General features: G+C 39.7%; 2 protein-coding genes and 1 long non-coding RNA gene across 7 annotated transcripts in view; 2 read left to right on the top strand and 1 right to left on the bottom strand.

Annotated features, from left to right (window-relative positions):
- Nucleotides 1–279: 279 nt before the first annotated feature.
- Nucleotides 280–2,719, top strand: LOC128508176 (uncharacterized). The gene is made up of 3 exons (XR_008355886.1): nt 280–430; nt 538–615; nt 2,071–2,719. It is a non-coding gene; the product is annotated as an uncharacterized LOC128508176 (long non-coding RNA).
- Nucleotides 2,720–4,121: 1,402 nt separating this feature from the next.
- tyrp1b (tyrosinase-related protein 1b) lies at nt 4,122–10,050 on the top strand. The gene is made up of 8 exons (XM_053480076.1): nt 4,122–4,199; nt 5,131–5,509; nt 5,635–5,957; nt 6,610–6,814; nt 7,754–7,921; nt 8,084–8,263; nt 8,357–8,503; nt 9,546–10,050. Exons 2-8 carry the CDS (start codon nt 5,155–5,157, stop codon nt 9,719–9,721), a joined length of 1,554 nt encoding a protein of 517 aa, XP_053336051.1. The 5' UTR covers nt 4,122–4,199; nt 5,131–5,154; the 3' UTR covers nt 9,722–10,050.
- A 1,985-nt stretch (nt 10,051–12,035) lies between these two features.
- The window catches only part of rbm47 (RNA binding motif protein 47), a 30,136-nt gene continuing 19,649 nt past the window's right edge, over nt 12,036–22,522 (bottom strand). For 3 of the 5 annotated variants that reach the window (XM_053479674.1, XM_053479676.1, XM_053479675.1), the window contains exons 2-6: nt 21,749–22,472; nt 21,086–21,548; nt 19,867–20,073; nt 17,795–17,988; nt 12,036–16,817 (exon numbers count right to left, since the gene is read on the bottom strand). In XM_053479674.1, the coding sequence (XP_053335649.1) occupies nt 16,566–16,817; nt 17,795–17,988; nt 19,867–20,073; nt 21,086–21,548; nt 21,749–22,441 (1,809 nt within the window). In that variant the 5' untranslated portion in view covers nt 22,442–22,472 and the 3' untranslated portion in view covers nt 12,036–16,565. The remainder of the gene's footprint in view (nt 16,818–17,794; nt 17,989–19,866; nt 20,074–21,085; nt 21,549–21,748; nt 22,473–22,522) is intronic. The other 2 variants (XM_053479677.1, XM_053479678.1) reach the window with 2 other exon arrangements.

The raw sequence follows: 22,522 nt of genomic DNA, 5'->3' as shown, positions 1-22,522 counted from the left end.
CGTCCAGACACCCAGTGCTTGATCAGGATGTCCCAATAGTTGGCACCGGAATGCCCGCGTTCCCTTCTTTTACAATTCTGGGTATAGCACTCGGGGAAAATGATGAACTGGCTGAGGAGCCTGAAGACACACCATATATGACATATATGTATATATGACAAGCACAAATATGCACTACCAAAAAGACTCACAGCACACTTCTAATTCTTGTTGTGTCTAGTGGAAAACATGTGTACAAAACTTGATTGGTTCTTCTTATTCCTTTCTGTCGCTCTCATTCTCTGACTCTGATTTAATTTCTCTCTCAAGAGTCCCCCACTCCAAAACAGGAAGCCTGGAAGATTGGAGTGATAGCGATAGCATTCTTCCTCATTCTGCAGACCCTCGTCACTGTTACCTACATCCTGAAATGCAGAAGAAAAAGAAGCAGGTTTGTGCACGTGTACTGTACATTTACGGTATAGAACGTTCTTTAATCACTTCCTTATTGTGCGTTCACGAATGGTTTTGTACTCCACATCCGATGTGTGTTTACAGGTGCACAGGCCCGGAGAAAGTGTGTGAAAATGGAATCGGAGCTGTTAAGGATGATGCAAATGCAGAAGCTGATGAACAGTGAGCACACACATACACACACACACACATACATGCTTTGGCTTGTTATTGTGCTGGAACCTTCAGCTGTCCACCTGAGGGATGCATGTTTATGGTCCGATCTAAAAGGTATTTAGAGCTATTCATAATACACTTCACCCAGCACTATAATGCTACCACACCGTGCTTCACTGTGGCTGTGGGTGATGAGCCATGTTATTGCTATGCCACATATACATTTTACACAGCAGTGTTGAATTACCACCCAACGTATTGATTTAACACGGAATTTATTAGTGTCCAACTGGACAATAAAATTGACTTGCCTGATATTGTTCAGGTCCCACTTGTGTCACCAAAACAACTCGAAACCATCAAGGCATGGAACTCCACAAGACCTACAGTATCAAGGTGTTAGGTCAGTTAGCAGTGTATCCTTTAAGTCGTGTAAGTTGCAAGAAGATGCGGTCTCCGTGGATTGAGCTTTTTGAGTTCAGCACACCAAATCAGATTGAGATCTGGGGAATTTAAAGGCTTCAAGCAATTCATAAATCATTTTTAGTGTAGCTGCTGAAGGACGCCAGGGAATACTTGGTCTGCAACAATTGTAGTAGTTGGTACATGTTCAAGTAAGCCTTCTTCCCTTAATGCATTATGGAGACATCCTTTGCCCAAGTACACACACCTAGCCATCCACATAATGTACTGTAAAAGAAAACATGATTCATCAAACCAGGCCACCTTCTTCCATTGCTTTAAGGTCCAGGTCTGATGTAGGAGGTTTCAACAGTGGACAGGGGTAAGCACGGGCACTCTGAGCATTCTGTGGCTATTCACCTTCATAGAAATAGGGAATTGTGCTGCATTAGCTCTTTTTCTTTGAGCATTGGATCAAATAGTCTAGTCTTTGTTTCTCCATGTGGATCAATGAGTCTTGCACAACTCTTGTTATCAATTCACCAGTTGGGAGATCCTACAGTAACTACTGCATACTATTAACACCCAAGAAGACCTGCCGTTTTGGAGGTGCTTTGACCAAGCATTCTAGCTATCGCAATGTGACCCTTGTTAAAGACTGTCAGATCTTGATGCTTGACAATTTTTCCAAATCAACTTCAAGAACTGACCCCTTGACCCAATAACACTCCTTGACCCGTGTCAATATAAGGACATTACATTATAGGTCAGTGCTATTCATTTGTCACCTGTCAGTGCTTTAAATGTTATAGTTGATCAGTGAATAAAGACTGCAGAGTATTAATTGAACACTAGGGATTTTCCTGTTTCCACTCCTTTCAGACCATAACACATTTTGTCATATGCATTGTCAAAATCTAGGTGATTAGATTTATATTGGTCTATGTCATTTTTCTATCCACTGTACATACAAAAATACAGATGTAAGAAATAAGATTTGCGCACAGAAGCACACACTTGGACCATTTCATACCTCCTCATGGTGTTTCTTGTTTATAGGACCACGCTGGATGACCTCCCAGAGCACTCTGAAATCCAGAAAGAGATGCTGGCTGTGACACCGATTCACACACAATCTGTGGTGGAGAACTCATCCAATCCTTGAACTTCTGTTCTTTAAGAGCTACTGCTGCAGCACTACTGCCTCTAATATACTGTATGTCTGTTTCTTTTACTGTGACGGGGATTTATAAGTCTAGATGACACAATCACTCAGAAGTTTGGTGATGCTAGATACTGCAGTTGCATCACGGTCTGGGAAAACCTGTCAGACGCTGGTGCAATATTTTGGAATTCTGGAAAGTCATAAAAATAGAGTTTTTTTTTTTCCCCTAGCAAATTTTGTTTAAACATAAGAGGAAATAAGGTCAACACAATTTAGTGAATCCGTAAATTCATATTGTACTTTTTTTTTTATTTAGAAAAAGATGAAGTGTCTTCCAGTGTCATCTAAATTCAATCATCAAATTGTCTTTCTTTCACATTTTTTTAAATGCTAGAATGGTATTTGGGATGGAAATACTGTACGCTTACTTCAGGAAAGCCTGTAGTTTATAAAACCTTATGTAGTTGTTGTTGGTCTTTTGGTCACAGCCGACCATCTGATCCACATAAACAGGTTTTTATGCCGAATGGCCTTACTGACGCAACCCCTCCCATTTTATCCAGGCTTGTGACCGGCACTGCAGTCCAGTGGCTGGGGTTTGGGCATTGTGTGGGAATTGAACCCAAGCCTTCCGCATGGCAGTAAGGAAACCTACAGTACTGTACCACTGCCCCTAAAGCCTTATATAGTTAAAAATAGAAATTTTATCTTTCCCAGACATTTCTTTAAAGTGAAGATACTTCAAAAAATTACTCACACATGTAAATAGTTAATAACTTCAGTTTATACTGTACATGTTGTTTATGATTTGAAATGATTTTTTGGGACATAAAGGACTTCTTTTGAAAAATAGTTTGGATTTGTTAAACACTTCACAATTCAATATGTGTTACTTTATAGTGTTTTTATGTATTATTCTATGTTAATAGAAACAAGTGCGAATCTTACTGTATATACATAATGTTATATATAAAAAGACTTTTCAAGTGTAAACCTGTGTTGGTTTCAATGGATAACATTGAAATGATCGAAATAAAGTACGTTATGTTTGATTTATTATCCGGAACCTGTAAAACAGTATACTGCAAAATAAAAAATAAAAAAATTCAATAAGGCTAACAGGTTAAACAAAGACATACTTATTTTCACACATCTGTTAATTTATGGATTCCTGTTGAAATGTATTATTATTGTAAACAACATATTTTTTCCACTATATTAATTATAAATATAATATTAATAATTAATTAAATAATATTATGTTATATATAATATTAAATATACAAACATACTCTATACAGTACTCTGCAAAACTCCTGAGCCGCCCTTATTTCTTTATGTTTTGCTGCCTTAGATGCAGACTTTACTGTATATATTTAATGTCGTTTTGTGGAATAGTTGTTCGAGCTTCCTGAAGAACTTTTTTGGCTCTCCTTTTTCAGTCCAGTATATCACTCATTTAAAAGCGCAACCCAGCCATGTTCACCCTAAGACTCATGTTAAATTCAGTGTTAATACATTTGTTTAATTTGTCAGTCATTGAGTCCCAGTTTGTAACTTTAATACACTCACTCACACATGATATGGTCTGGATTTGTACAGCTTTTATATGGAGTTCTGGCTAAAAAAAGTGCGTGACATTAAATAGACACAAATTCCTTTAAGCGGTATGAAATAATAGAATCTTACATTATTTTTCAGAACTTGAACATGAAAAACTGTTCTTGGTTATTGTTTTTTTCCCCCTTCTTTCTTTTTTATACACTGACCTGCTCTTTTTAACCAATTTATATCAGCCTCCGAAATATCTGAAATCTGATATTTCTGTTGGCGTGAGAAGCAACAGAAACAAAAACTCCTCTCTCTCTCTCTCTCTCTCTCTCTCGCTCTGGCGGCTGCTGATCACGAGATGAAGGGATCAGCGAGATGAGTGCAGTCATGAGGGAAGGGATATAAAGAATTTCAGTGGATTTGTAGACGTGTAAGCAGTGAGACAAACAGAACGAGAGAAACCTGATACCAGGTACATGAAATTATTTAAAATTCACATTATTTAAAGTTTTGTAGGAACTTATGACAAATTGTAAGTAATCAACCAGTGTGTGTGTGTGTGTGTGTGTGTGTGTGTGTGCAATTGACAAATGTTTAGAAACTTATTTAACACCAATATCCAAGCAGTTGGCAATGTTTTATTGCTTTAGTAGAATGTCTGTAAGACAAGTTAATTATATATTAAAACCTTTAAAGTTTGAGGTTTAACTGGTTTCTAAATGGTACCGAGCACTGACACTTAAACCTGCTTCCAAAAGCTGTTTAACAACTTCTTAGAGGAACTCTCAACAATTAAATACAATTTGGAGTGTTTCTCTTAACAGTTTCTGACCAATCAGAACACAAAAGGGTGAGTCAAAAATTATCCGCACTCTGGCTGTAGAATTTGTTTTTATTAATTTTCTAGAAAAGGACTATAGAGAGGATGCTTTAACACCTGAAAATGAAGTTTTTGCTGAGTGTCGACGGTGTGGGCAGGTGTGTGTGGACGTGCAACATCATGCGAGATCTTAGCACCCTTGGATAGCAGTCCTCTGCGTTTAATCTGAAGTTTAAGCTTCGGCTCTTTCATACCTGTCTCACTGTAACAAACCCCGTTGATTGTTGAACTGTAAGCGTCAATTTTCCAGCCGATTGACTTTTGAACTTTCACGTCTGCACAGCAGTGACACAGTAGTCTTGAACAGAAAGCGCTGATAAGACCAACTGAAGTTTTAATATCACTGTGCGGATAATTTTTGACTCACCCTCGTAAAAACAAAGCTGTGGTGTGTGTAAAAACCACGCTGTGGTACCCTATGTGTAACAATGCCATGTGAGTTTGAGGAGCTAGATGTACAGTAACTGTCTGACCATACTTGACTGTGAGACTTAATTAAATTAAAGGTTCTGCGTTCGAACAGTTCGACATCCTGCATGTACACAGTATGTGGCAGAGTGCGTTTTCACTCTGCGTGTACATCGTTATCGCCCGGACGCAGTTCCCGCGCGAGTGCGTGACACCCGAGGTCCTGCGTAGTGGCACCTGCTGTCCATCACCCACCAGTCTAGCCAATGATGAGTGTGGAGTGAGGACCAGGCGTGGTCAGTGTATGCCAGTCGTCGTTGACCTGCGCCCACACGGTCCTCAGTATCCTCACGATGGACGGGACGATCGGGAACGATGGCCGCTGCGCTTCTTCAACAGGACCTGCCAGTGTAACAAAAAGTTTAGCGGGTACAACTGTGGACGGTGCAGATATGGCCTTACTGGAGCGAACTGTGATCAGAGAATCCGTGTGGGTGAGGATTGATTTTATGCTCCTGGCGAGTCAGACATATTTTACACCTTACCTGATTCTGGTTCCCTGTACATGTACTTACATGATCCGTGTTTATCCTTCACACCTGTGTCACTGTAAAACCAGTGCGTCGGAACATCATGCAGATGTCTTCAGAGGAGAAACGGGCTTTCGTGAACGCTCTGGATCAAGCCAAGAGGACGGTCCATCCTGATATGGTTATCTGCACCCGACGCTATCAGGAGCTCTTGGGCCCAGATGGAAACGATGTCCGATGCGAAAACATCACCATCTACAACTTTTTCGCCTGGACTCATTACTATTCGGTTGGGAAGACGTACATGGGCTCAGGACAGCATAGCTTCGGAGGCGTGGATTTCTCACATAAAGGTCCAGGATTTCTTACATGGCACCGGTTCCATCTGCTGCAACTAGAGAATGATATACAGGTGATGTTTTTTGTTTTTCACACCACTCTGGGTAAAATCTCGAAACAAGTTTTGCATGAAATGGCAGCACGGTGGGTTGGTGGTTAGCCTTGCACCTCCAGGTCCCGAATCTCGTGTCGGGTCTGAAGTTCGCATGTTCTCCCAATGCTTGATGGGTTTTCCTCCGGGTTCTCTGGTTTTCTCCCACAGTCTAAAGATTAGGCTTATTGGCATTCCCAAATTGCCCGTAGTGTGTGAATGCATGTGTGAGGTCAAACAAATGGGAATAAATACAATGATCAGCATTATACTTCTTGATGGCTGAAATGCTTTAACCAGTCTGACTGGCACAGACACAAAACCAATGCCATAGCATTAACAGAAGCTCTTGTTCTTTGTGTTTCTTTGTGTTTTTCTTCATGCAATGTGCTTCTTCCATATGATTGGTTGATCGGATCATTGCATAAAGGTGCAGGTGTACCTGCCATAAAACAAATAGAGTTTAAACATGCTCCTGTTAGCCATCATACTGTGAAAAAAAAGTTCCCCCAGAGAATTAGCCCACCGGAAAAATGTCAAATTGAACTATAAAAGATGTTGAAATGACATTGGGTTGTACAGTTCTGGAATCATGAACTCGTTCACCTCTACACATAACCTCTCTGTTATGCAGGACATGCTCAGGAACCGGACGTTCGCCCTGCCGTACTGGAACTTTGCGACTGGAAAAAACGAGTGTGATATCTGCACAGATGACCTGCTTGGAGCCAGGAGCAGCTTTGACATAAACAGCATTAGCTCTAACTCTGTGTTTTCTCAGTGGAGAGTGATATGCGAAGACGTGGAGGAGTATGAAACACAGGGGACCATCTGTAACAGTGTGAAACTCACTCACACACACACACACACACACACGCAGGCACATCAAATATTTGTAAGATTTAATGCAGACGAACTGTAGAACACACAGAGCCGTGTGTATGTACTAGTGCATAATACATATACACACACACTTCCCTCTATATTACTCGAGATTCTTATATAGAAATATAGTAAAACAACATTAATCATGCTAAGTGTGCACACACCACACACATATACCATAAACAATGAAAATTTCTAAATTAGCAAGAAGCGAGCCATGAATCATCGTTTGTCAAAAAACTTAACAAGATGAGAAAAAAAAGAGAAAGATGATGTAGAAGGAACCTTTCATGACTTGTAAGGGACCATCTACCCAGATGGAGTCACAAGATGATAACTCAGCCTTGTACTTTGATTAAGCCACCCTTAATCTATTAGCTGCCTGGAATGATTTCAAAATAGCGTAGTGGCTAGCACTGTTGGATTGCACCTCCAGATTCCGTGTTCGATTCCCACCTCGGGTATTGGTGCATGGAGTTTGCATGTTCGCCCTGTGCTTGGTGGGTTTCCTCTGGGTACTCCAGTTTGCAGACATGCAAATTAGTGTCTGTAGTGGGTGTATGAGTGTGTGTATGTGTGTGTGATGGATTGGCACCCCATCCGGTGCCTCGAGCCCTAAGATTCTGGCATAGGCTCCACCGTCCCACGACACTGTGCACAGGATAAGGTGGTATATCCTGACAAAGATGATGAGTCCTTTGTACTTCTTAGTTGCATTCCATGCTTGCTTAGTAGTTGTAATTCACATTGTAATCACTAGAGGGCTCCAAAAACCTGTTATACAGTACATGTCAACAATATGGCATATACAATACCTTTATGTTATGATATATGTATCTGAATTGGAAATCTTGGCAATGTGTGTGTGTGTGTGTGTGTGTGTGTGTGTGCAGGTACAGAAGGCGGTCCAATCAGAAGGAATCCTGGTGGGAATGCTGCATGGCCGATCGTACAGAAACTACCTGAAAATCAAGATGTAATTGACTGCCTGGAGCTCAACACATTTGATACACCTCCGTACTACTCCACCTCCTCTTTAAGCTTTAGGAATACCATTGAAGGTAAAACAGACAGCTGTAAAAGCTTTACTAATAGAAGAAACTGTAGAAAAACTATTGAGAATAATGGTCTTTGCTAAGTTTGCTCTTTGGAATCTAGCAACAAAAAAAAAAAAAATAGACACAAACTATAGAATTATACTGTGTGTGTGTGTGTGTTGTTAGGATACAGCACCTCCAAGGGGAACTATGACCCAGGGGTGCACAGTCTACACAATCTGGCTCATCTTTTCCTGAACGGGACAGGTGGTCAGACTCATGTGTCCTCTAATGACCCCATCTTTGTCCTGCTGCACTGTTTTACTGATGCCATATTTGATGAGTGGCTACAGAGACACCACCCTAGTATGTATATGCATACACACACACAAACACAATTAAATGAAAATAAACACTTGCCCAAATGGACACACATTACACATCCTTTGTATGTTTTAGGCACAGTGTTTTACCCCAAGGAAAAAGCTCCTATTGGACATAACTGGCGTTACAACATGGTTCCGTTCTGGCCACCAGTCACAAATGCGGAAATGTTTGTCTCAGCGTCTGACAGTCTTGGATACACCTATGAAGTTCAGTGGCCAAGTGAGTGACACTACAGTACATACTACCATAAACTACAATAATGTCCCATGCTGGAAATTATTTGTACTTCCTGTTTAGCATATGGAGCTTACACTACACCAAAAAAAAAAAAAAAAAACATTAAAATGAAGATGAATTGCTGCATTATGCATTTACAAGTTTAATTATTCGTCATTGGTAACTGCTTGTTCAGGGTCAGATGGTTTATATCGGACTACAAGTTAGTGTATAATTTGCTAAATGTCACAGGCAGGTGCAAAGAAAACTAATACCGCTGTGAGAGAGTTTTAAAGAAACTCCATGTACTACTTCCAAATGTAAAAATCACCACTTCTGTATTTATCCATACCTACTTTAGGTTTAAATTCAAGTACAAAGACACACATTTAGGACATTAACCAGGCATACATACAGCTACTGTAGTGAAGATTTATTATTTGTGCATGTTAGAAATTAAGCACTGAAAAACTACAACATACATTTATTTGTCCCTATGGACCTGTCTGACTCGTCCTGATGCCGTGTTTCTAGTTTGAGATCTTTTCACATGAATGACCCGTGTGGTCTGCATGTGGTGACTGGGGACAGTTTCACTTTAACATGAAGATGGTCTTGGAATCGGCTGATGCAGACAGCAATTCTCTGATGACTTGTGACTGCAGTCGCTCAATAGGACTGAAATTTGTAGACTTTTGTACCTGAGCCTCTAATAATGAAAGTGGACTCCATATTAACTTAAACACATCCCCTGTTATACTGAATGTCCAGCCGCCTAACACACAGTGTAACTGCAGATCAATCCCTGCTATCTGTTATCACCCAAATAAGGATGGGTTCCCTGTTGAGTCTGGTTCCTCTCATGGTTCCTTTCTATTGTCACCTTCGGTTTGCTCAATGGAGACAAAATGATAATGAATATTTTGAATAATGCAATTTTATTTTTGATTCTGTAAAGATTGTTTGTTGAGTTGAATTGAATCGATTTGTATTTTGTATTTAAACGTGTTTGTATTTTATTTTTTTTGTTTATTTTTTCCTCCAGCTCGGCCGTATACCATCTCTGAGATAATTACTATTGGGATAGTGGCTGTGGTGCTGGTGGTGCTGGTGGTTTTTGGAGTCACTGCATGTTTTGTCCGAGCGTACAGCTCACGTCAAGAGCTGGAACCACTACTGGAAGAACATTTACATTACTATTCAAATGAATCCAAGTTTTAATATGGCACCTAAAGATGGATGCTGTTGTAAAATTAAAGTTTTTATTTTGGACCATCTTACATTATTCATCAGAAGATTATGGATATTAGACAGGACAAGCTGTTCAAACTGACTGTTAGAATAATGTTCACCATTAACAATCCCTTTTGAATTTTTTACTCCCACAACAGTATGAAAGGCTGTTGTTAAGCACCAGTTAAAATGACACGTAATGCAATTTAACAAAGGTTTTTGGCGACACCTAGTGTACAGTTTGGGAATGGTATGTTGTGTTTTATTTCTTACAATCCCCAGACTTAGGTTTAAATTTTGTTGAATAAATCTGTCTATTGCACTTTAATACATAGATTATGTGGTTTTATTATTATTATTATTATTATTATTATTATTATTAATAGCAGTAGTAGTAATATTGTTTTTGCCATTGGTTTTCTTTTAAAATCCTGAAATTCACTCAACGTTGTTGCTGCACATTAAAATGTAAGGGAAAAAAATTGTTCATTTATTTTTTTTTATTGTGTTCAAAGTAGATTATAAATAAATCTTTAATTAAATTTCTATTTTTAATATAAAATGAAAGATTTTAGTGACACCTTGTGGCTGCTTGGCTAAATAACATCAGGGAGCTTAATAAGTGCACATAAAAGATGAGCAATTAACACAAATTATACTAATAACAGGGATATTGTACTGTACAAAGATTTTTTTTTTGGTCAATTACACATAATTACCATAATTAAGCATTTAACTTATTTTTGAAATAGGAGGATCAAACAGCCTTCATGCCTGGGAGCAAAGAGCACAAAATTGGCCTTGTTATTTGGGTGGGAGGGTCTCACACACACACACACACACACACACACAGTAAAAATGCTGTTTCTGAGGCAAATCCAAGAAATGCAGAGGAATTTTGTTCATCCGAGTTCACACATGCGGAAGAGGGTGATTGGCTGGCGTTGCATGCATGCTGGTGAGTGTGAATAATTTTCTTTTAAAGAAAATAAAATATATGTTGCCATGTACTTATATACTGTACTTGTATACTGTAAATTGTATGAATGTTGTTGACTTTAAGTAGGTAAAATAAGTCTGTTTTAACTTTCTTCTTTCTACTTGGTTCTAGCATTTAGCCAAGATGGTGTACCAGTTCAACCAGTTCAACCAGTTCTTCCTGTTTTGTGCCAACTGGTAGATAGCACATCAGTCCAAACTGGATTTTTTTCAGCAGGGCGATGAATACATTCGTGTTCATATGTTATTTTCAACATCTCGTCACATTCCTCTCGTCACCTACTGTACTGTAAATGGCTGCCCCAGTGCTTTGCAAATCATTAAAAAAAACGATTGTCCTGCCAAATATTTGAGGTTTGCAAATAAGGTGTCACATGTCAGTGTAAATAAAGCCTTTGTAAGGCTTCGCATGAAAATCATCATGTGGTTGAAGGCAAAGTTTGGAGAAATCCGAGAAAATCCCAAATGTTAAACATCACCACCAGGACCACATTCATCCACAATCATTCATGGGTAAGGAGGGGATTAATCCCAAAAGCAATCAAGAGGCTGGAGAGATCCATGGTTTAGATAAGAGAAGACGCTTCACAAAAGATTGTCTTTATGGATGTTGTAAAGTCCAGCTTAAAATTCTGATAAGAAGCATACAGTATGATCTGACAACAAAATGTTTTTTTGGGCTGTGGATGTCTCATGTCTAGCGGAAATGGAACACTGCTTATAAGTAAAACATTGTGGTGGTAGCATTGTGTGTGCAGTGCAAATACAGGCCAATGCTGGAAGGAAACCTGAGACTGGACAGAGATTTGGCTAAGCATTGATGACGCTAAGCATACTGCACTGCTACACTGGAGTGCTTCCATCCAGGATCCTGAACATGTCCGATGGCTCAGATATCAGTCCTATCAAGAATCAGACTAAAACATTAGAGGATATCCTGGAAGGCCAGCAAGTTTGATCATGGCTCCGGTGTACTGAGAAATTATATAGGGGATTCTATAGAGCAATAAAGCCAGTTTTTACTTTCGTATCTGTGTTCTGGTGTTCTGTAAAGTCAAAAGTCGCGGTTTGACTTCAACACACCTGGTAGAATGTTGAATGAACTGGTTGGCACTGTTGCCTTGCACCTTCAGGGTCTGGGTTCAAGGCCCCCCGTGATCCTGTGTACAGGATAAAGCGCCATAGACTCATTGTATATGAGTGAGAGATGTGCAAAGCTGATGGGATCCATATCCCAGAACACAAGGTGTTTTTTTGGCCGAAGGGTAAAGCAGGAGACGATAGCAATAATATAACAGAATCGTTCGGTTCTCTTTTTGAAAATGCTTTATTCAAATGCTAAACCACTATAAATATCCTACAATAATGCAAGGTCTATTAAAAATACAGTGTGATAGAAAAGAACTCCATAAAGGGATATCTCTGAAGATAATTCTTCAACCATCTTAGATGTCTTGTTCGTTTCATTTAGCCAACAACAACAACAACAGCAACAACAACACTTAAAAAAACTACTTAGTGTTAATGAAATGATCGTGATACAAAGCAACTTGAAGGTGTGACACCTTTGGGTCCACGTTCAGTTAAAACTGGCCAGCTGTATCTAATATATTAGCAAAAAAAAAAAAAAAAAAAAAAGAAAGAAAAAAAAGTTTAAAAAACAGTTCTTTTTTATTGTTGTTTTTTTTTCCTTTTTTAAGACTAACAATTTATACTAGAGAACACTTTGGCAAAAAAAAGTTTGGAAAAAAATAAGTTGCATATAAAGAAAGAAAAACATTCACTTCAAATATATTATAGGATTTCTTCTTACTTCATACACAAATATAATGCATTGTATATATTAAATATATCCTGATGGTTTCGGTCAAGATAAAAGATTCTAACAAGCATGTGGAAAAGGGAGGTTACACACACACACACACACACACACACACACACAATGATATATGGAAAAATACATACAAATACACACAAGGGCAACATCATTAGTGTGTGTGTGTGTGTGTGTGTGTGTGTAAGGATTTATGAGTTGCCAATATGCCTCAGTCTTAACACACAGGTTACACAAAGAAAAAAAACACATCTGTCATGATAAAAATAACAACAATATTAACAATATTAATAATAATAAGCTAAAACAAAAAGAAAACAAAAAACACCTTTAAAACCATGACAGGATCATGGGAATCCTTCACCTTTAGTATGGAAAGAGAAAGCCAGATAAAGGAGATATTTGTTAACGATATAACACACTTTGTTGTTACAGTATAACCAGACAAGGTCACGACCTCTGTGCACACTTCAAGGATGAGCTTCTGTTAGATCAAGGCACTGACATCTACATCACAGAGCCGTGGAAACTTTTCCAAAAGAAATAACACGTACTGTACACTCACGCCTTCATCTCGTGATGAAAAAGCCTGGATAAAACCTCAACAACTTTAGGGTCGGATCTAAAAAGCGTGCGACTCTCCGAAAGCTAACTGCATTATTGGGTAGAAACAAAAAAAAAATCCACCAGAACGACACAATCAATAGAAAGCTTATCAAAATGATCCGGTTAGAACACTGCTGTTGTATTCATGAAGATTGTCTCATGCCTGCCTTACAAGATCACACTCGGTGCTGTACAGTATACTGTAATCCGGAGCAGGACTGATTCCCTTTTAAGTCTGGTTCCGCTGAAGGTTTTATTAATCACAGAGCGACTAAATTCTCCCTGGCATTTTCCGAAGAACCGAGAGAATTCTAGCAGAGGCTGTTGTGGAGCATAAATGGACTACTGCAAAATAACTTGCTAAGCTATTGATCGGAAGGGCGGAGGTTCGAGCCCCGGCTCCGCCAGGTTGCCGCTGTTGGGCCCTTGAGCAAGGCCCTTAACCCTGTCCTCTCCAAATAATGGCTGACCCCAGCCTACCAACAAAAACCTGGATATGCGAAGAACAAATAATTTCACTGTGCAGTAATGTATATGTAATGGATATATATATATATATATAAAAGGCTGAACTATAAGAAAGCTAATTGAAATACAAGGGTTGTTCAAGTCAAACAGGGATAAAAGTGAAAACTAGCTTTATTTCTTTATATAACCCACCGCTACTGTATATGCACTTATGCTAGTTTTTCACTAGTGCTTGGACACCATCTATGCCAGAGCCATGTTCAAACTTCCTGCTTTGGCCACGTCTGGACAGGATCGTCATTCCTGGATGTACGGCCTTCTGTTTTTTTTTCAATCGGTTTGACTTGAACACCTATTATGTATCTACAAACAAACAAATTTCTATGTTGTAGAACATCGTGTTTAAAACCTAGCCTGCGCTTAAGTACTTGGGAGGAATAAATGAAAAAAATCAATAATATAAATCACATAAAGTGACACAAGCTAATAGGTTGTACATGCTACATCGACTCCAGTGACATCAGTTTGTTTTTCTGTGTCATGTCATACTGTAAGTCACCTCTAAGCTTAAGTTCCCGCAGCCAGGAAATAAATATCAAAAAGCTTTCTTCATAATCACGCCCTGTGAAAAATAACCACCAGCAGCCGAATATACATCATATATTTGTTAATCAAAATCAAAGGTCAAATCAATCAGATAAAGTGTGGCCTTGGAAGGCTTGATCGGATTAAAGTTACTGTATATATTTAAAAAATATACATCAAAAAACGTTCTTCAGTCTTAATTTTACATTCAGAAAAACCAACCTGCAAATCCAAAATGGCATGTTGGTCATCCTGCAAATAAATAAATGCTGTTGTTGGATCTTCATGTTCAAAAAATACTTTAGTTTAAAGGAGGTATTGCAGTTTGTTGCTAAGAGTTTGAATGTGGTATACAGTATTAAGGCTATGAGCGCTTAAACACACATGGTGGCTAGTTATAGTCTCTCATCCCGCGTTTCTTTCTTTTTGTGTGTGTGTGTGTGTGTGTGTGTCATATTTTGGCTTCGTCTCCAGCTTCGAATAAAATAAAATAAAATTCACACATCAAAAAGTCAAGTGCGTGCACATCTGGAAAGAACATCTGGAAGCCTTCAAATAACAGTGAACTAGACGGGCGTCAAACATGCCACTGTTAATAAACTGATAATAAAAGATAAACCAATATACAGTAGTCATAATATCAAATGAAAAGATTTTAAAGTATTAGTTGGTTTTATACTTATTACTAAGGCAACCTAGTGGTTAGAATAGGAGACATCGTCTAAAAAGACAACAAAAACAAACTCGGAAATCCCGTTTGTGTGTTAAAACATCAAAACAAATCCATAAAATGATCCTTCACAGGTCTCTGCTCAGCAGTTTTGCATTTTTTTTCCTTATATTTGTTTTAGTTTTTTTTTTTTCTGTGAATTATTTAAGGCCTTAGAGCAAACATGTTGTATTTCAGTTTAGTAAAGAACGTTCATACAGCAATGTTCCTTCAGTGTTCCTCACATCCTCAGAGACGAAAAGGTTTGCATTGAGGACTCTCACAGCAATACGGTAGTTGTCATGTACAAGCTTTCCTTTTTGAAAAGAAATACCGAAGGGACTTTGTGCTTAAGGCACGCAGAATAATCAGTCTAGATCAATTAGTGCAAAAGCAAATAATAATAATAATAATAATATTCTACAACAATAATCTAGCGACCGTACACTTGAGATGTCATAAATGAATGCTGGTGTAATCTTAGGAGTGTTATCACTTAAGGCACTCAGTGTAAATTTGTTTTGCTTTTTTGTTTTTTTAAAAGGGGGCTTAGCACATACTGTAGAAATAGTCACCTCTCACGTTTGACTGGGAGGGGGTCTTGTCCGAGGGGACGTACTGTAGAGCTTGAGATGAGACTGCATCAGAAGTGAGATCAGGAAGGAGAAACAGGTGGAAGTAGCATGCGGACTGATACTAGCTGAGAACAACTGGTGGGTCCAGTCCATGTCTTGTCAGTGAGTGCTTGGTCCGTGGAGATTCAATCATGCAACGAGTTGCACTGCAGTCATGCCTGACTGACCCGAGTATAGCATTGGGATCAGTAGTTCTAGACAGTCAGGGTCAGTGTTAAGTGACTCAAGGTCAGTGCGTTTTGATAGGTTTATGTCTCTAGTCAGCAGGTCTGGGAGTTAAAAAGTCTAGTCTCTATATTAACGCCGGATTTGTGTTTTTAAAAAAGTACTATCGATGCTTCTTAAAGCTTTAATGTTGTTTATACATTCAACCGCTTTGTTCGCTCTTTGCTCGGCAGGGAACACACACACACATTCGTTCATACCGACAGGTAAAGATATAGAGCTTGGTAATGTCCCTGTATTCTTAAAAAAAAAAATTATATCATGAATTTGGAGTTACATTACAAAAGTAGTCATCACAAACAGCATGTCTTTAGTCTTTCTTATGTCTAAGTTGAAAGATGGAAGAAAGTTGAAAGTGGTGACATTTTAGTAACGTTTTCATAACGGTTAATAAATATTGAAGAAGGCTTAAGGATTAAGCACGGGTTTTGTTATAGTTCAATTTTTGGGCATTAGAGCACACAGGTTTTTAAAGATGAGAATTGGTCAAAACAATCGTGCGCAGAACACAATTAAAGCTTTAAGAGGCATTATTATTATTATTAGAGTTTGTAAATTGCATCCGAGTGAAAATGTTACTTCTAACATGCAGTCAAAAAGACATTATAATTTTTTTTTCTTTAAGTTAGTGGGTTAGTTTAGAAAACCTTTTGTTTTATATGTGCTTAAAGTTTTTCGGGGTTTTTTTTTTTTTCAGACATCAGATGCTTTACTGTATCCCACATGGATGTCATGCTGTGGTCTGGAGTGTTTACAAAGGTGTAAGGCGTCTCAGTAGGTGGGGTACACATCATGGATAGGCACTTGAAAGGTGGCAGCGGGGAAGGTCTGGGGCATGTAGCCAGCGTAACCTCCGTACGCGGCAGCTGCCACGGCTGCGTTCTTCTGCAGCGCGGCCAGGGCGGCTGTGTTGGCGTGAGCAGCAATGGGCACGTAGCTTGCACCATAAAGACCGGCGGCTGCAGCAGCAGGGATCCGCTGGACGTTGTGAGCCACGGCGTACACGGGAGTGATTGGACGACCCTGAGAGAAAGAGCAGGCCTTATTTTAAATACGTTTGTCTCATTGATGTTCTTGGATTTAAAAAAAAAACATTGCTGTTATTAGAAAATAATCAACTTTTTAGTCGTATGCAATGCACCACACTTATGATCACTATTTGTTTAACCATAACAGCACTCACATAATGTCATCAAAGTCCACAGCAGGCAAGCTGTTTTAATTTCATTAAAGTAAAAAAAGTCTTCACATACTGTATAAAGCCAGCATAAAAAAGTTTCGTACAGCACAATTATTGTGAAAAACATCAACAACAACAAAATAGTAAAACTGCTACTTGATAATGATGATTGCATCGATCTGTTTGCATCGTGTATGCAGTAAATTCCGCACAAAAAATATTTTCCAGTATGCTCTAACATTTAACATCAGTGCTATTTAACACACCCTTGTGCAACAGTTTATATTAACATGTAGTAGCCTTTGAGAGGCTTGGAACGGAAAATTTTTAATGCACGTCAACAAAGTCCTTGAATAAGTCTGTTAATAATAATAACCTTTATGGTGATAACACAATTACGGGACAATAAAAGCAGCTTATCGCTCATGTTCGGATCACTATTTAGCAATGGAAATTCCTGATGATCTAAGATGTCAGGACAGATATACTGCAGAGATGTCGAGATGTTTATATATACTGTAAATATATAAATAGATATAAAAAGCCGTGACTAAATATATTATGACTAATTATGGTTCGGATGCAAGACAACAAAGTAACTTGTGTAACTTGTGTAACTTGAACCCATGACACATGACGTCATACTTACAACTCGAATCCTCTAGTAAATTATTATCGATGGCCACACCTTTAAAAGGAAAAAAAAAAAAACTCCAACCTAAATTCACCCTTCAATCCAGCAGCACATTACTACTGTAAATATCTTAGTGTTTGTCCAGCTTTAGTAAACACTGAAATCAGATCATTATCACTGTTGTACCTGAAAGGGTGGAGGTGTCGAGACGGCAGGAATGACGGCAGCAGCCGAGGGAGCGGCGGAATGTTCGTGCTGGAGGGCGAGGGGATTGATCAAATGCTCCACCTGGTGAATCTTCCCATCCTCTACCAGTTTAGTAGCAGCAGGTGCAGCAGAAAACACAGTGGGGTACTGCGCACCAAGAGCTGGCAGAGTCACTACACACACACACACACACACATAAATGACACAATTTTATAAACAGGATTTATTATAAAACTTATAAATACTCTTAAACATCAGGAGTGGACGGATCAGTAGTCAGATATCTGGCTTTATTTTGAATTTACAACAAGCAGAAAAGGTTGGACACGTCATCTGAGGTGTTATCGAGCTGCCAGGAGAAATGTTTGCACTAGGTGGATTAATTAGCGTGCCCAGGTGACAGATGAACTTTTTAGAATCAGGAAGTGGCAGGTACTGTACAGTATGTGAAAACATTTTGCCACGGCAAAGCCAAGCAGAATAACATGGAGAGCAGATCTCCTATAGACAGTCACAGAGAGATCATACTGTACAGTGTAGGGAGGAAGAAAAAAGAATCCACCAGATTTTCTCCCAATTTTAGTCGTGTCTCATTCCTCCCCGTCGCTAGGGGCGCTCCCACATTAAGGCTACTAACTACCACTCTGTCACGTGTTTCCTCCTAACCACGTGACGCCAGCCGACCGCATCTTTTGGAACTGAGCGCTTACGCACCGTTGGGGGCGGCGCTATCCTCCTGTCTGAGTGTGCTCGGCCAATCAGCTGCGAGATCTCTGACTGCGAGAGGTTAAAGAAAGTTCGGGAATCGTTCGAGCTCGCGATCATCGGATGATAGGGCGAGCGCTTTACCACAAACATGACTTGCTAAATTATCTTAAGCCCTTGAGAAGCATAGCTAGTTAATGCATTTAACTAGCTAACTTGCTTGTAACGTGCAATGTCCTTGTGTTGTGTTGTAGATTTACTAACAAATTAAAGCAATTAACAAAACAAAGGGTACGCTTTAATAAGTTAATCATGTATACAGTATATACACGTTTACGAATGGTGCTAGCAAACTCATTCAGAATGATGTGTTTTAACAAACGCTGTAACAGAATTGTAGAAACAATACTGCAAGGCAATCACAACATTAAAAATATGTCAAATACAATGTTCTATTCATTCTTTAATTTATTATTAACAATATTCACATTAAATAAAGATGCCCATCTGGGTTTCCAGACACAGAACGACAACGTCAATCAAATTTTTTGAAATTAAATCATCCCTTTCATAACTATGATTTGTCCACCCCTGTTCACTGTCACATTATATAACGCTAGAAGAAATGCTTGTAATGTAAGACATGATGTAAAGTGTATAGGGTTTACAAAGGTAAAAGGAAAAGAGAGCGCTACAGTCGCATGTCGACAATAAAACACAAAGAAACAGTGAAAGAGAGGGTGAGCGAAGGAAAGAGAGAAAATGAAAGGAAATCAGACCTACATAACCTGTTCTTAGTTATGGCAGGTGACTTGGCTTAAGATTATCACACACACACACATACACATACACGGCCCCCCATTGTTTCGACAAACAAAAAGTCTTTTCATTCCTGGGGTTAATTTTGATTTTAAGATCAGCAGGTTTACCCGTCGCCACAGAAAGCGTTAGAAAAGCTCAGAGGGATCAACATTCTCAAAAGGAGAACTGATTTCACAAGAGTAAAGAAGCGAAGTGATTAGCATCAAACACTTTTCTGTCAAGAACACATTGAGCAAGATTTATAAAAGATCAGGAAAATCTGAATTGTACAGGGAGCAATATTGGAGTTAGTGTTTCTCTGCTCTACTCCATTCCACTAGGGGGCAGCACAGCCAGGCACATTCTCTCCTTGATATATCTTAAGTTTGCAATTGGTATAATCAATTTTTATAAAATCGATCCAGTGAAACTAAAGTCTGCCCCTGGGATTAGGAATTGAGAGAGCTGAGAGGGAGAGAGTAGTGGGTTTGACTGACTATGTGTGTGTATATGTGTGTGTGTATGCTTTTAGGTGTCACACTGACTTGTGCCAGGCTTAATGCCCACTGGATTAACAGCTGCCAGCTCCAGACTGGGCATGAGCTCATATGGTTTTTCCGGCACCTTGGTCTTTCCTTCATGGTAGCGGCTGTAAATGCCTCGACCGGCGGAATAGCCACCGAGGTATGAGCCACGAGGCCCTGGGCCTCTGTTAGCGGCTGCAGCACGGCCACGGCCTCGTACAGTACCTGCTTAAAATACAAACGACAGGGGACGTTCTTCAGAAACGTTCTTCAGTAGATGGTGATGAATTCTACTTTTATCTCTTTTTCTTTTCCATATCTATTTTGTTCAAATTTATTTATTATTCTTTTATTATTATTTTCCTTAGAGCGGGTTTGCGTCACAGTAGGTCGAAGGGTAACGTGTCCCAGACCAGGATAAAGCAGTTACTGAAGTGGAATGATGAACAATGAATAGGAGGTGTAGCTGGATATGTGTTAAAATGTTACATGATATGGAAGAGATTGGATTTTCATTCAATTGAAGAATGGCGAGTATGACATCAAAGATTAAGGAAATGCGCTTCGGTGTGAAATCAAGCTCTTTGCTCAACCCATCAAACAAAGGATTTCACAAATAAACAACCAAACAAACATAGGGGGGGTCAATACTTTGTGATTAGTAGCCAGGAAATGCCTTTAACAGCACAGATTTCCCCCAGAAAACCAGATTCATTATTAAACCGTCTCAGGATCATAGCTGTTCCTTAGTTCCATGCATGTCTAAAACCGATGATACTCAACCAGCCTTAAGGTTTTCTTAAAGGAGCGTGTCCTTGAAACATGTTATGGTCATGATGAATGGTCACTAGATTTACTATTAGTTTCAACATGCAGCCGTAACTAACAATTCCGTTTAAAATCTGACAAGTAACCAGTCAGAGGTGAGGTCTCTTTGGTAACTTTATCTAATTGTTCATGTGATTTATTTTCCTTAAATGTGGGCTGGTTGAGTACATGTGGAGTCAAACTGCCTGACACAGGAAGCTCAGAAACAGCATAAACCTTTGAAACTTTATAATACTTAATGTCATTGAGCAATTGGCAAAGTCACTAAAGTTACTTTGTGATTGTCTTAAAACAGAACTGCATTAGTGCAACAATAGGTATGATTTTTTTTTTTTAAAGAAAAGAAATGATGGATACATTTTCCACACTTTAGGAAAGAAACACGAAGAAAGAAGAATGAATTGTCTCCAACCTTTGATGAAGTAGTCTCGGTTGGGTCCAATGAGAGTGCTGTAAGGATAGCCGTAGTAGGCGAGGGTGTAGGGATCACATTGATACACATAGTTTTGCTGAGTACTTTCACTACTGCTCACGGTTCCCTTGGATGCTTTCTGGTAGCGGGTGTACTGCTCCTTGTCTACAGGCTTGGCCAACGTCACCTCAATGCATGAGCCCTCGATTTCTGTACCATTCAGGTTGTCCATAGCCACCACTGCATCATCCCGGCTGGTAAAATGCACGAAGGCGTAGTCACGGATCTTCTTCACTCGTTCCACGCAGCCCGGGTTGAACTGGCTGAAGGTCTTGCGGAGGGTCTCCTCGCTGGTCTCTATCATCAAGTTGCGCACATACAGGATCTTCACTGTTTCCATGATGTCCTCATCAACGTCGATTTCTGGTTCCGCCCAGTCGACAGCAATTTGGTGACCCCAGAGCTGCACATACAAAAATATTAACATTGTGGAACTTTTAAAGAGATGACCTTCGGGTGTCGGGGTATGCTACCAAACTCACCGGGCTTCCATCATTTAAAACATCAATCACTATTGTTAAAGGTGTCACTGACTGGAGATAATGTTATCTTATGATCAGACGTCCTAACAAGCTGTTTTGCATGCAATGTAATGTGTCTTACCTGAATACGCCCAGGCATGAGTTTCCTTCTGGCCATGGCAGCCGCACGATGGGACTCGTACTCGACGAAGGCAAAGCCGCGATTCTTCATTTTGTCCGCCGCACTTGCATACACAATCACATCCAACACTCCTTCTGTCACTTTAGAGACTTCCTCCAGAATCTCTTCTCTCTTCTTGGTCTTGGGAATTCCACCAATAAACAACCGGCAGTTGTCCACACTTGAGCAGACCCCCAACAATCGCCCAGGCCGCACTTCGTAGTTGTTTAGCTCCCTCACAGCTTGTTTCGCCTCGTGTTTCTGAGTGTACATGACAAAGGCATAGCCACGGTTTTTTCCATCAAAGTCCATCATCAGACGCATCTCATAGATCCTACCAGCTGACTCAAACACCGGCACCAACTCGTCTTCATACACATCACGTGGAATCTTGCCAACGAAAATCTCACAGCCTCGTGGAGGGGACGGGCCTTGCCAGCCAGGGGGCGGACCATATTTGCGTTGTCCGTTCTCTTGAATCATCTTGTAACCCGTGCGCTCCATCAGAGCCAACAGGGCTGCTTCATTAGGAGCTCCAGCGACACCATCTAGAATGGATCCATGCAGGATCGGGTGATTGTTGGCAGGGTTAGATTTGGAGGAGGGGCTAGAGTTACTCATGGTGACGGCAGAGGCGGAGTCTTCTGCTGTCATTCTGACACAAGCTTCCAATCAGAGCTGGAGTCTGGTATAAAAAAAATAATAATAAAAAAAAAGGATCATTGGGTTATTGTC

The sequence above is a fragment of the Clarias gariepinus genome, chromosome 20 (assembly GCF_024256425.1).
Source record: "Clarias gariepinus isolate MV-2021 ecotype Netherlands chromosome 20, CGAR_prim_01v2, whole genome shotgun sequence".
In the NCBI taxonomy this organism is placed as follows: domain Eukaryota; kingdom Metazoa; phylum Chordata; class Actinopteri; order Siluriformes; family Clariidae; genus Clarias; species Clarias gariepinus.
The sequence above is the reverse complement of the archived record's forward strand: the minus strand, read 5'-3'. Positions and strand labels throughout refer to the sequence as shown.

Bases quoted from the DNA above. Each gene is read 5' to 3' on its own strand.
- tyrp1b (XM_053480076.1), top strand. From the start codon at position 5,155: ATGTGGCAGAGTGCGTTTTCACTCTGCGTGTACATCGTTATCGCCCGG. The intron at 5,958-6,609 runs GTGATGTTTTTT...TCTGTTATGCAG, and splicing joins AACTAGAGAATGATATACAG to GACATGCTCAGGAACCGGAC. The intron at 6,815-7,753 runs GTGTGAAACTCA...GTGTGTGTGCAG, and splicing joins ACAGGGGACCATCTGTAACA to GTACAGAAGGCGGTCCAATC.